Source organism: Bos mutus, chromosome 3 (assembly GCF_027580195.1).
Source record: "Bos mutus isolate GX-2022 chromosome 3, NWIPB_WYAK_1.1, whole genome shotgun sequence".
NCBI classification, from domain to species: domain Eukaryota; kingdom Metazoa; phylum Chordata; class Mammalia; order Artiodactyla; family Bovidae; genus Bos; species Bos mutus.
In genome coordinates, this window is record NC_091619.1 from 113,633,338 (window position 1) to 113,646,367 (window position 13,030).

General features: G+C 49.4%; 1 protein-coding gene across 3 annotated transcripts in view; it reads right to left on the minus strand.

Annotated features, from left to right (window-relative positions):
• Positions 1–13,030, minus strand: part of IQCA1 (IQ motif containing with AAA domain 1) — a 187,133-nt gene that overhangs the window by 80,946 nt on the left and 93,157 nt on the right. For 2 of the 3 annotated variants that reach the window (XM_070368542.1, XM_070368543.1), the window contains exon 9: positions 2,078–2,156. In XM_070368542.1, the coding sequence (XP_070224643.1) occupies positions 2,078–2,156 (79 nt within the window). The remainder of the gene's footprint in view (positions 1–2,077; positions 2,157–13,030) is intronic. The other variant, XM_005902521.2, reaches the window with a different exon arrangement.

Genomic DNA, 13,030 nt, shown 5'->3' on the forward strand with positions numbered 1-13,030 from the left:
CAGTACATAATGCCCTGTGACAGAGGGCAGCTGCGTGCGGGGCCTAGCCCTGAGTTCCAGGGGCACCCCAGCCGGGCCTGTGACTCTGCAGGGTGGACTACCGCGATTCCTAGCCAGGTCCCTTGGAAGTGGCTGTGGCCAGACTAACAAGCCACCCAACTGGTGCCGCGGTCCCCACCCGCCCATGACCTCAGCCCCTGGGTGTGTGGTGAGCCTGCTGGTGGCATGCGCCGCCCTTGCGCCTCTGGGCCAGCACCGCACCTGCACACCGGAGGCAACCAATGTTTGCTGAGTGAATATGTGAGTGAGTGGACGTCTGACAGAAGCAGTAGAGTTGCCATGTGAGCCTGCAATCCTACTCCTGGGCATATACCTGGATTAAACTATAGTGTGAAAAGATACATGCATCCCAATGTTCACAGCAGCATTATTTACAGTAGACAAGACATGGCAACAGCCTAAATGTCCACTGACAGATGGATGGATAAAGATAAAGAAATGTCCCATATATACAACGGAATACTTCTTAGCCACAATAAGAATGAAATAATGCCATTTTCAGCTGCATGGATGAACCCAGATATTATCATATTAGGTGAAGTAATAAAGAGAAGGACAAACACCATATGATACCACTTACGTGTGGAATCTAAAGTATGACACAAATGAGCTCATCTTCGAAAGAGAAACAGACGCACAGACGTAAGGAACAGATGTATGGTTGCCATGGGGGTGGTCGGGTGGGGGAGGGTCGGGCTGGGAGTTTGGGATTAGCAGATCAAACTATTATATACAGGATGGATAAACAACAAAGTCCTTCAGTATACAGCACAGGGAATGCATTCAACATTCTGCAATCGACCATAATGGAAAAGAGAAGGAAAGTTGAGATTCTCAACATGAATGATGGCAGGTCTCCGACTGTACCTGCTGACCAGGCTGAGTGGTGTTTATGTCTTCCTGGTTGTTGTAAAGAGAACTGAGATGGGCGTGAAAACATGCCTTCCATGTCGTGGGCGCCTGATCAATGTTAATTTACCCTCCGACCTCCTCTCTCCCCCATTAAAGCAGCTGCCGAGTCCTTCCGAGGTCATACTTTCCCGGTGTTTCTGCCTCAGCTCAGCGTCTCCAGCCGAGTGGGACCCTGGCCACTAGTGCTGAGTGAGAGAACTGCAGGAGGGACATGGACTTTCTTATTTTACGGAACCAGACAGCCCATCAAACCTGCCACGACTCTGATAGAGTTGCTAAGGGTGAGGCTCAACTAACTGGGGGTATAAACCATCCATCAGTTAAAAATACATATTAAGTAAATAACAGTCCCCCTGCGGTCTGGCTAAGGCCAAATAAAGAAGGAGCCACATGCATGACTCAAGCGTGGAAATATTCTACTTCACACCCTTATGGCATTTCTCAGGAGTTTCCAAATAGCACTAATGACCAGGGTCACCCTGGCAGGTCATTCTGTTTTGGGATTTATCATGAGGGTGGAGTGGAACCAAAGGAATTGGACAACCACTCCAGTAAATTATAATGAGAACATCTCAAAGGCCAGTTCATACACTTGCCGAAAGAGCCAGATTACATTCTGAAATGGGACAAAAGAATTAGGTGTCAGCATGCAGCACGTGTCTTAGACTAATAGGATTACAACATTTTACTGTACATACGGCACTGATTTTCCTAATTTAAACAATCCAGGGAAAATCCTTCTTCCCTTTCATTCCAAGCAAGAGAATGTTCAGCTGACGTCTCAAGGGTTTAAAACAGAACAGACGTTGAGACATATTCTCATCTTGCTCTTTTACCACCTATATGCTTTGAAGCCACTCAAAGCACTTTTAAAAGAGAGACGGGCAGACGGACTTGGTAGTGGACGGCATGTTTGCAGACTCTCGAGTTTGAGCAAACTCCGGGAGACAGTGACGGACAGGGCAGTTAGACGTGCTGCAGTCCACGGGGAGGCAAAGAGTCAGACACGACTGAGCGAGCAAACAGCAGAAGTCTCTCATGACTGGGCACCAACGTCTGCCCAACAAGGGCACCCCAGTCAGCACACCCGTCCCGGTAAACTGACCTTTGTAGACGCTATTTCCTTCCTCCATCGTATGAAGGAAAACACTCGGTGACATTTTCCACATCTCTTCTTCTTCCTGCTAGAGCAGAATAACACACCCGTTAACGACAGGCAGTTTACCTGCTGCGATCAGACACTGAGCGGGGCACACATGCGTGGTTACACTGACTGTGGAGAAGCATGTTTGCTCCTGGTTTGTGGGCTGAAGGTCTAGCCCCTCGTCCGCCCACCTGGGAGGTTTCCCTGCTGACAGTCTGAGCGGGGGGTGCTGTGTCCACTGACCAGGGCGGGGATGGTTTGAGACTTAGCTCCACCGGTGGGCTCACAGGGCCTTCCTGACCCAGGCACCTCCCTGGAGTCCCCCTGGCCCTGAGCTAGGTCCTGTCCTCTGAGGTCTGGCTCCTTCCCTGCTCTGAGAGCTGTTGCCCATCTGAGTCCTGCCACCTCCCTTTGCCATGTTCCCATGACCCAGCTTCGGGGCTGTTCCCCACCTGCGTTCTGCTCCACTACCTGTCAGCTTGGGCTTTGTAGGAGCCCAGGACTGCTCCTTTCTTTGCTGGCCTGTCCCCTCCCCGGGCCAGGAAGCCAGTCCTGAGCCCCAGCCTGAGCTGGAGACTCGGCCTCCCTCCTAGAGGCTGGTACTGTTGGCTTCCCTGCCCTGGACCTCTGCTGCAGAGAGAGCTCAGCCACCCAGAGCAGCCAGATCAGAGCTGCAGGGACCCTGAGCTCTGCAGGCGCAGGCCCTGCCCTGATCCCCAGCATAAATACCCTCTGCCCTACACCGCCAGGGCTGCTGTCAACCGTGAACAGCCAGATCTTGCAAAGCCCCATCTGATGTTTCTGGGCAATCATGTTTACACTGTATGAAGAGTCAAGTGCCTGATGACCTGGTTCTTGTCCCTCCAGAAAGGACAAAGGAAGGATGCTTGTCTACGTGATGTCCATGGGGAGTCTTCCAAAGCACCTGAAGCTCTCTGTGTGGCTTAGGGGAGGAGTGGCTAGAAAGGGACAAACATCTCTGGTGGGTCAGGGTAGAGGACGTGTCCTTTTTTCTGAGATCCCAAGGCCACACGCCCTGGTGGTTGGGCAGTGCCTGCCCTCATACCAGATCCCTCCCCACTCTCCTGCCCCGACTTCACATGGCTGACGGGAGGATACAGGGAAGGAGAGCTCACAGGAGTGATGAGAGCACCCAGGGGGGAGTCAGGCTTCTGGGAGGACCCTCACTTCTTGGGATGGGGTCGCAGAAGACCTGCTTGAATCACAGCTCATGAAATGTGCCACCAGCCTTGCAGAGCCTGGGAGAGAACCTGGACCCAGAAATGCTGGGGGCTCCAAGCCTATGGAGCAACTGACACACCCTTCAGGACCCACAGGAGGTCACAGCTCTCACTGGGGCAGGAGACCCACCATGCCCAGGACACCTGATCTTCTGAGAAGAATCAGCCGGAGAAACAAGAAATGACAGTGTTGGATGAAGGCGTGTCCTTGGAGGAAAGAAATGATTCACGGACAGAGGGGCACCTAAAATGACTAAAGAACCTCTTGATGAAAGTGAAAGAAGGGAGTGAAAAAGCTGGCTTAAAGCTCAACATTCAGAAAACTAAGATCATGGCATCTGGTCCCATCACTTCATGGCAAATAGATGGGGAAACAGTGGAAACAATGGCAGACTTTATTTTTCTGGGCTCCAAAATCACTGCAGATGGTGACTGCAGCCATGAAATTAAAAGACGCTTACTCCTTGGAAGGAAAGTTATGACCAACCTAGATAGCATGTTAAAAATCAGAGACATTACTTTGTCAACAAAGGTCCATCTAGTCAAGGCTATGGTTTTTCCAGTAGTCATGTATAGATATGAATGTTGGACTATAAAGAAAGCTGAGCACCGAAGAATTGATGCTTTTGAACTGAGGTGTTGGAGAAGACTCTTGAGAGTCCCTTGGACTGCAAGGAGATCCAACCAGTCCATCCTAAAGGAGATCAATCCTGGGTGTTCATTGGAAGGACCGATGCTGAAGCTGAAACTCCAATACTTTGGCCACCTGATGTGAAGAGCTGACTCCTTGGGAAAGACCCTGATGCTGGGAAAGATTGAGGGCAGGAGGAGAAGGGGACAACAGAGGATAAGATGATTGGATGGCATTACCGACTCAGTGGACATGGGTCCAGGAGTTGGTGATGGACAGGGAGGCCTGGTGTGGTGCGGTTCACGGGGTGGCAAAGAGTCAGACACGACTTAGTGACTGAACTGAACTGAACTGAGTCTTCTCAGAGGTGTTCCGTCCTCTCTCTCCAGGTATCAATAAGCATTCGTGAATCTTTAGTATTTTTAGAGTCAATGTGTTACTGACCCGCGTGTTGTTGTGTTGTTGTCCTTTTGGTTTGGGAGACTCAGATCGGTCTGTATTTGGGGAGGATGGGACAGAGGAGAAGGGAAGGGAGACGAGGACAGGGAGGGGGACGAGGAGGGGCGGTAGGGGGAAGAGGAGGAGGATAGGGGGAGGGGGGGGGAGGAGGAGGAGGGGGAGGAGGGGAAGGAGTGCTACTCCAGGGATGGGAGCACAGCAGCAGAAGCACTTTTCACAGAGGGACCAGTCAGTCCATGGTGGTCTGAGCTGGGAGGCTGGGATACCTTTTGGTAACTGGAAATCAGTAGGGCAGCGTGTACTGGAACAGGGGCCAGCAGACAGATAAGAGGCTGGGAGACAGAGCAGGGACGGACCTTGCAAGGCCCACGAGCCATGATCTTCAGAGAGCATGACCTTGGTCTGGGAGCAGGGCGGCCACTGGGGGTCCCAGCAGAAGTCCGATGTTTCTGCATCTGCTCAACGGGTCATGACTCTGGCTGGAGGGCGGGATAAGGCTGGAGGGGGTGAGGGTTGCCCCCCTTCTCTCCGACCAGGATTCACTTTCCCATCTTCTTCTGTGGGAAATCCCCCTTAGGCCCCAGGCCAATGTCCCCTCCCCTGTGAAGCCGTCCTGGATTCTCCCAGGTGGACAAGACCCTCTGTGGCTCAGCGGGATTTGCTTGTCCTTCCTGGCGCCTGTTTCACCGTGTAGATGACCAGCTATTTGTGCACTTGACTTTCCTGCTCTCTCAGGCTGCGGGGCCCCCGTGGAGGGGGATCCCATCTTGCTGATGCTTGCACCCTATAAAGAACCAGCACCAGGCTGGTTCTGGCCAGCCACGCCGACTCCCTCTGCAATGGGGCAGAGTCCACACGCAGGTGGACTGGCCAGCTGACAGCAAGGTGGGAACATGGGCCCCAGCCATCACACAGCCTTCTGCGGAGAAGCGGTGGTCCCCATGGACCTGGGTCCTGCAACTCCCAGCTCCAGCCCACGCCTTCCAGGAGTCTCTGTCATGCGTCCCCCACGTGCCCGGCTCTGTCTTATCAGCGGACCTAAGTGGGCTGGTGTTGCCACCCACAGACCCAGTGAGTCACAAGAGAAGCAGGATCTGAGATATGCCCAGTCTTTCCACTCATTCAGAAATCTTATAAACATCACGGAGGATCTGCTCTGTGCAAACGCCCGCGAGGGACATCCGGAGAGTAAGGGCCTGGCTTACCTTGGCTTCTCCTGCAAGCTGATGGCAAAACCATGTTGTATGTTTTGCAAAAATGGTTATTTATTGTGCCAAGAACACAATGGCAACAATGCAATAAAATTTTTAGAAATCAAAGAAAATAATCAGCTTCCTCACCATCACTTTTATCCAATGAACCCTTTGTTTTTCTTTTTCCTTTTCTGTACATATAGGCAATGTCTGTCTGTTACAGCATAATCATAGTGATATAAAAGTCTTGCCAGCTGAGTAGGTGAAACAAAGCATTTACTTTTAATCTCTATTCCTTTATTTGATGCCACTGAACTGTATTTTGTGTTTTGTTTGTTTTGATTTTTTTTGGCTTGTTTACCAACTTTATGACCTTGTTCACCTGTAAACATTTCCCGAGCACCTACTGTGTGGGGAAATTTCTAGGGGCTGGGATGACAAGGACCCTTCAGGCTCCACCCCTGGGGCCTGCCTCTGAGTTCTCCTGTGCTGGGATTCTCAGATTAGTTGTTGTTCAGTCACTCAGTTGTGTTTGACTCTTTGCCACCCCATGAGCTACAGCACACCAGGCTTCCTTGTTCTTCACTATCTCCTGCAGTTTGCTCAAGTTCATGTCCATTGAGTTGGTGATGCCATTCAATAGTTCCTCTGTTGTCCCCTTCTTCTCTTGCTCTCAATCTTTTCCAGCATCAGGGTCTTTTCCAATGAGTTGGCTCTTTGCATCAGGTGGCTGAAGTATTGCAGCTTCAGCATCAGTCCTTCCAATGAATATTCAGGGCTGATTTCCTTTAGGATTGACTTATCTCCTTGCTGTCAAGGGACTTTCAAGAATCTACTCCAGCACCACGAATTAGAAAGCATTGATTCATTGGTGCTCAGCCTTCTTTATGGTCCAACTCTCACATCCCTTGGGCTTCCCTGGTGACTCAGATGGTAAAGAATCTACCTACAGTACAGGAGACCTGGGTTATATCCCTGGGCAGGGGAGATCCCCTGTAGTAGCGAATGGCAACCCACTGCAGTATTCTTGCCTAGAGAATTCCATGGACACAGGAGCCTGGCGGGCTACAGTCTGTGGGGTCACAAGAGTTGGACACGACTGAGTGACTGACACAAACACACATCTGTACATGACTATTGGAAAAATCATAGCTTTGACTATACACACCTGTGTTGGCAAAGTGATGTCTCTGCTTTTTAATACGTTGTCTAGGTTTGTCACAGCTTTTCTTCCAAGGAGTAAGAGTCTTTTAATCTCAGATCAGTGGAAAGGGGTTAAATTTAAGTGGGGCCACGTGTTAGGCTTTTTAGATGGGGGTAGGCATCTAGGCATTTATCTGTTAACATGTAAGCCCATACGTCAGCCTGATCACTTGTGGCTTTCAGATTATCTGATGGGTCCCTCAGGATCTGTGTCCTGGGGATAGGAGAGAGGTCACTCTGATGGGGAAGAGGCTGATGACTTCTCACTGAACTCAGAGAGAAATTGTAATCCACTTTTAGATGCAAAAGGGAAAAATCAGCCCAGAAGTGGCCTGGGGGCACTGCAGACAGACAACAGCTTTTCAAGCTAATTGAATTGCATAGAGACAGGCCCAAGCTTTTTCCCAGAAGAATTAACACCAAGCCAAGTCTGTTTATGGCTGCAGGAAACAGAGACAAGACTCTTCAGCATTTGTGCGATTGTGTGTTAGGAACAGGACAAAACCATTGAAGACAGTTCCAGGGACTTCCCTGGTGGTTGTGGTTAAGACTCCATGCTTCCAATGCAAGGGGTGTGGGTTCCATCCCTGGTGGGGGAACTAAGATCCCACATGCTGTGCAGCTTTGGCCAAGGGGTGGGGGAATATATATATATATATGTATATATATAAAGGAAAATAGTCCCAAATGGTTGAACATACGGAACACTGAAAAATAACAAAGAGAAAACAAAAGCTGTAAGGATGAACTGCAGAGTGCTTTTTTCCCATGTTTTCTCTTCCAAAGCCAACATGAGGTCCAGAGAGAGGCAAACGAAATTATGCTGATATTGAAAGCATATTTGCAAAGATTGCTATTGGTCTGCAGAAAATGCCCTTGAGGCACCAGCATTCTCCTCTATCAAGGTCCCCCTTTAAGGGGATCTCCTTATCTGCAAGCCTGAATACCTCTGTTCAGGCAACTAACCTGTGTGTTAGTTGCTCAGCTGTGTCCGACTCATTGCACTCCGTGGACCGGAGCCAACCAGGCTCCTCTGTCCATGTGATCTGGGCAAGAATACTGGAGTGGGTTGCCATTTCCTTCTCTAGGTGATCTTCCCCACCCAGGGATCAAACCCGGGTCTTCTGCATTGCAGGAAGATTTTTTTTTTTTAATATATACCATCTGAGCCACCAGGGAAGCCAGTTTAAAACCAAAGATCCCAAATAAAGACCGGTTTGTTTTCTTACTGTTGAATTTTGAGAATTCTTTATGTATTATAGATACAAATTCTTTGCCAGATAAATAATATGAAAATAATTTTCTCTTAGTCTATGGCCTATCTTTTCAGCCTCTTTACAGGGTCTTTACAGAACATAAAACTGCTATTAATATTTTGATGAGATCAAATTTATCTCTTTTATGAGTCACACTTTCGGTGTTAGGTCTCAGAACTCTTTAGCCCCAGATCCTGAAGATCTTTTCCCCAAGGTTTTTATTTACAGGTTTTACTGTTTCATGTTAAAGTCCATGATACATCTTGAGTTAGTTTTTGTATCAAGTATGACGTTTAGGTAGATTTCCACTTTCTTGCCTATGGATGAAAGACTTATTTTTGGAAGCCTACCAGTCCCTAAAGAAGAAAACGCCTGGATCCATCTAATTCCTTCTGTCCTTCGGCATCTTCATGCTGAGGATCCCCAGGTGGATCCAGGAAAGGAATAGAGAACGTCCATTAATTTAAACGTGAATATGCTTGCAAAGTTTCTTGGTGAGCTGATCAAATGAATATAAGATTGGAAGTCCGAGTTATTTGAATTTAAGGTGCTCTTGTCTACAGTTACAGAGACCCACCACAGTGCCCCTTACTCTTTCCTCATGCTACGAAGCCCAAAATAAATTGGAAATCCAAGCAGGGACACTGAAACCTACAAGTTCACACCCCAAAACTTCTTCCAGTCGTCTCCACGTTCAGCCATCTCAAAGACCCCACAGGGACATTCACTCACCCTCAGATTCCTGGTTGATGGAGTGCCTACGGGAGCTCTCCCCTGCTGCTCTGGGGACAAGAGGAGAGGCCCTGTGGGAGGGTCACGGCCCTGCAGGTAGAGGTGGCCCCAGGAAGGAGATGCTGTCATGAAGGGGTGGGAGGGGGGTCTCTGAGCCAGGCGGGTGGGCTGCTGTAAAAGCCCAGCTCTTTCCACCACCAGCAGCGCCTACCCTGTCCATCATGTTCTCAGGAAAAAAAAAAAAAATCCACAAGGTCAACAAACCCACTTGTTTCTCTTTCAACTTCGTGAACGACGAAGTTTGATTTTAAATGCATCATGTCCTGTGAGGCTGGATGCACACTTCAGACTCAGACCATCCCCACCCCAGCCCACACCTGGCCTTGGGTGGGACCAGGCCTTGTAGTAACCCTGCTTCCACCCTGGGTCTAACTGACTTTGCTGCCTCAGGCAATCCCTTCTCCACTCCCAGTCCATCCCATGACACAAAGCATGGATCTTAGGCCACAACTTGCTGAACTCAGATCTACTCAAGTCACTACTACCCTGGATATGACCATCTATCCATCTTCTCTCTGCAGAAGGCTCTGCCTGGCCCGAGGTCTCATTCATCACCTGCCGCAGCCTCTGTGGGCTCCAGACGTCACACACCTTCCCCAGCCTCCCATCACCTGTGCTCTGAAGTTGTCCTCTGGTTCTGTGGCTTGGATATTGTTGCCTAGAAAACCATCCCTGGCCAGCCTCCAGATCTGCGCACTCTCCAGGCCCCTCCCAACAGCTACGCTTGGGATAGTTATGCTCCTTGCACATGCATCCCCAGTCCAGCTCCCCTCTGTCAGTCCAGCTCCCCCCTTCTCAGTCCAGCTCCCCCTCTCTAGTCCAGCTCCCCCTCTCTCTAGTCCAGCTCCCCCTCTCTCTAGTCCAGCTCTCCCTCTTTCTAGTCCGGCTCCCCTCTGTCAGTCCATCCCCCCCTCTCTCAGTCCACCTCCCCCTCTCTCAGCCCAGCTCCCCCTCTCTCAGTCTGGCTCCCCCTCTGCCTTGCTTAGTTCCCTTTCTAACCAGAGCTGCTTCTCTCCCTCCCTCCCTTTCGGGGGATGTTCTGAATAAACCACCCTCATAGCCTCCCTCTCAGTGTTTCCAGGGAACTCCACCCAAAGGACCAGTTACTACCCTATTGATCTGCCTGTACCCCCCAAATTCTAACTCATTCTAAAAAAAAAAACAAAAACACAAAAAGAGAGCTCACTTGATACAGTTAATTTTTAAAATCCTTCCCCACTTGGCAAGATAATTTTGAAGCAGTGCCTAATAGGGAACAGGGACAATTGGAAGAATTTCAATTTTATTCTAAGCATCTCTTCTTCTAAATATGCATGGGTGAGTTTGACACTTGCAAATTAAAATTCGCTGTTAGTGAAGCTTGTTCCATAAAAATCTGAAATTATCAGCTACACAATCTGGTCTTTGTTGAGTGACAGCATTTTATTAACTAGCTATTAAAGAGTCACTTAATGATGAATGGCTTTCTACAAAAAAAGCAAAGTTTGAGTACATCAGCATTTATGATGTAGTTGCATATGATGGGGATAATCCTTCAGAATTACTTAGACATGAATTTATATGAAAAGTACAGGTCTACAAAGTGATAATGTGATTATTAAAATAGGAAATATTAATCTCTAAGAAGCCTTGGCACATTTAAATGATGTTGGTATGTTTCTTACAGATCAGATTATCTTTTCCATTGACTTAAAAAAATCCTATCCTGAAATCATTCCTAAAGCTATTCAAATCTTTATGTGGAAATCAGCATTTTGACCTGTAGAAAAAGATATCTATTATTGTTTATCCTGGTTAGAGGGTAAAAGGCAGGAGACAGAGGCAACTAGCTTTGTTGAACTCACATGGGTGTGAATTCACCCCTAACCACAGAGGCAGAGCTGTTTGCTTATTCTTCTGAGTATTGTTCTAACACTTGGGCATCTATCAATCACCAGCCCCACATATATAGTCAGAAAACTTGGCAAAGATCTCAGATAAAAACATCTGAATATTTCAGCTAATTTCTATAAAGGGAAAACAGACCCTTTCCAAATTATCACACCGGTAACAAGGTTTAAAGCTTTGTAAGTCTAAGTCTATGAGATAAGGCGATAGCTGGTCCTGTGGGTGGGGCTCCCTGGAAAGAAGACTGAAGACGAGCGGGTGGTTTATTGGGAATGTCCCCCAAGAGGGAGGGAGGGAGAGCAGCAGCCCCAGCCAGAGAGGGAGCTGAACTGAGCAGAGGGGGAGCTGAACTGGGCTGCAATGGTGAGAAATCAGTAGTTGATCCCACAGGGCACCCAGGAGCTGGGAGAACCCTTCAGAGTTGTCCTGGGCAGTGAGGGGCTGGGTCTCTGTACCCTAACTTATCCTTTTTTTTTTTTTTAAAGATGATTCTATTTCTTCATTTAATTAATTTTTGGCAGCACCTCACAGCCTGTGGGATCTTGGTTCCCTAACCAGGGATCAGACCTGTGCCCCCTCGCAGTGGAAACACAGATTCTTAAACCACAAGACCGCCAGGGACCCCCCTAAGGTGACTAGCCTTGAAGGCAGCTGGCCAGTGTGGGGTGGGTAACCTCACTTCGAGCACCTGCCTTAGACCCTGAACAGTTGCTGGGGAGGGGCCAAGTGTGAGGGGGCAGCACCCCATCCTGTAGCTGGGGATGGAGCCCCTTGGTCCTGAGGGGGCATCACAGGGGCTGCATGCATGCAGCATCCACTGCGGTGGAGGGGGGAGACCAAGGAGAGGAAGGAGCTAACAACAGAGCACCAGGGTTAGAGAGGGACAGGGCAGTGGGGGCAGCTGCGAGATTCCCATTCATCGCAAGGAGGGGGTGAGCCCCCGCCTGCTGTGTCGGCCACAATCAAGCCCAGGAATTTTATTTATTTATTGGCTTAGTTGGGTCTTCACTGCTGGGCTTTCTCTAGTTGTGGCGAGTAGGGGCTGCTCTTTGCTGCCCAGGGCAGGCTTCTCATTGTGGTGGCTTCTCCTGTTGCAGAGGTCTCTCGATGGGAGGGCTCAGTAGTTGTGGAGCACGGGTTTAACTGCCCCGCAGCACGTGGGACCCTCCGGTACCCAGGATCAAAGCCGCGTCCCCTGTATTGGTAGGTGGATTCCCAACCACTGGGCCACCAGGGAAGCCCCACTCCGAGAAATTCTAAACAAGATGCTAGCTCTTATCACCATCGCAATACCTTGCATTTTTGTGGACTTCAGGGATTCCCGTTTGATACTCTCCATCACCCCCTCTCCCTTGCTTACAACTTTGGCCTCCTGGGTCCAGTCTCTCTTTCATGACACACCCGGTCCTGTTTCTTTCTCACTGTGATGGCTCCAGAGTTCCCAGGCACCATCCACCACACCCAGTGAGTTGCCTCCCCCACGGAGAAATTCGAGAGTCTGACGGCCAGGGGGAACCCATCTCTGGGAAGATGAGGAGCGTGGCCTTGGCTACCTGAGCTAGAGGTGGCTCTCTGCCTCTGCACAGAGTCACGGAGGGACATAACCTTTCAGGACCCACTCTGGTTTAGGTCGGGCTTTTGGTCAGCTGTGACGTAGTATCTGGGCAAAAGGCTGTAGCTCACACATTCAGGTTTTCGGATGGTGCTACCTTCCAGCTGCTATTCTATTTCCCAAAGAAGGAGTCTATGTTGGAGAGAACCATCACCCTGGCAGGGGCCTCTCCACGTATGTGGGGGGAAAGATCCCTCCTGTCGTGCCCAGGATGTAGCACCTGCCTGCCCGCCCACCACCCAGCAACCCCATCACACAGGGCAGGCCCGGCCCACACTGACTCTGAACTCTGTTTTCCTTTGGGTATTAAGAAACAAGTCCTGTTAAAAACAGGTCTGAGACGTCAACGTGAAGTGATAAATTGGAAGGAGTATGCTTTGGTGGAAGTAGACAGGATTGTTTTGACTTTGTAGTGGTCATTTGGTTTGCCAAGAAATTTTCCTTATCTCTACCCTTGAGAAAGGATGAGTGGGATCATGTGTCTTGAGGAATGAGCATTCAGAGTGATCGCATATGTGACTAATGTGAGGTGTCTGAGTTGTTGAGACCACTCCTCAGCCTAACAGGTATTTACAAGTCATAGAAACGATGACAACTGACTGTCGACCGGCATTTAAAAAAAACGAAAAACAGCTAAGGT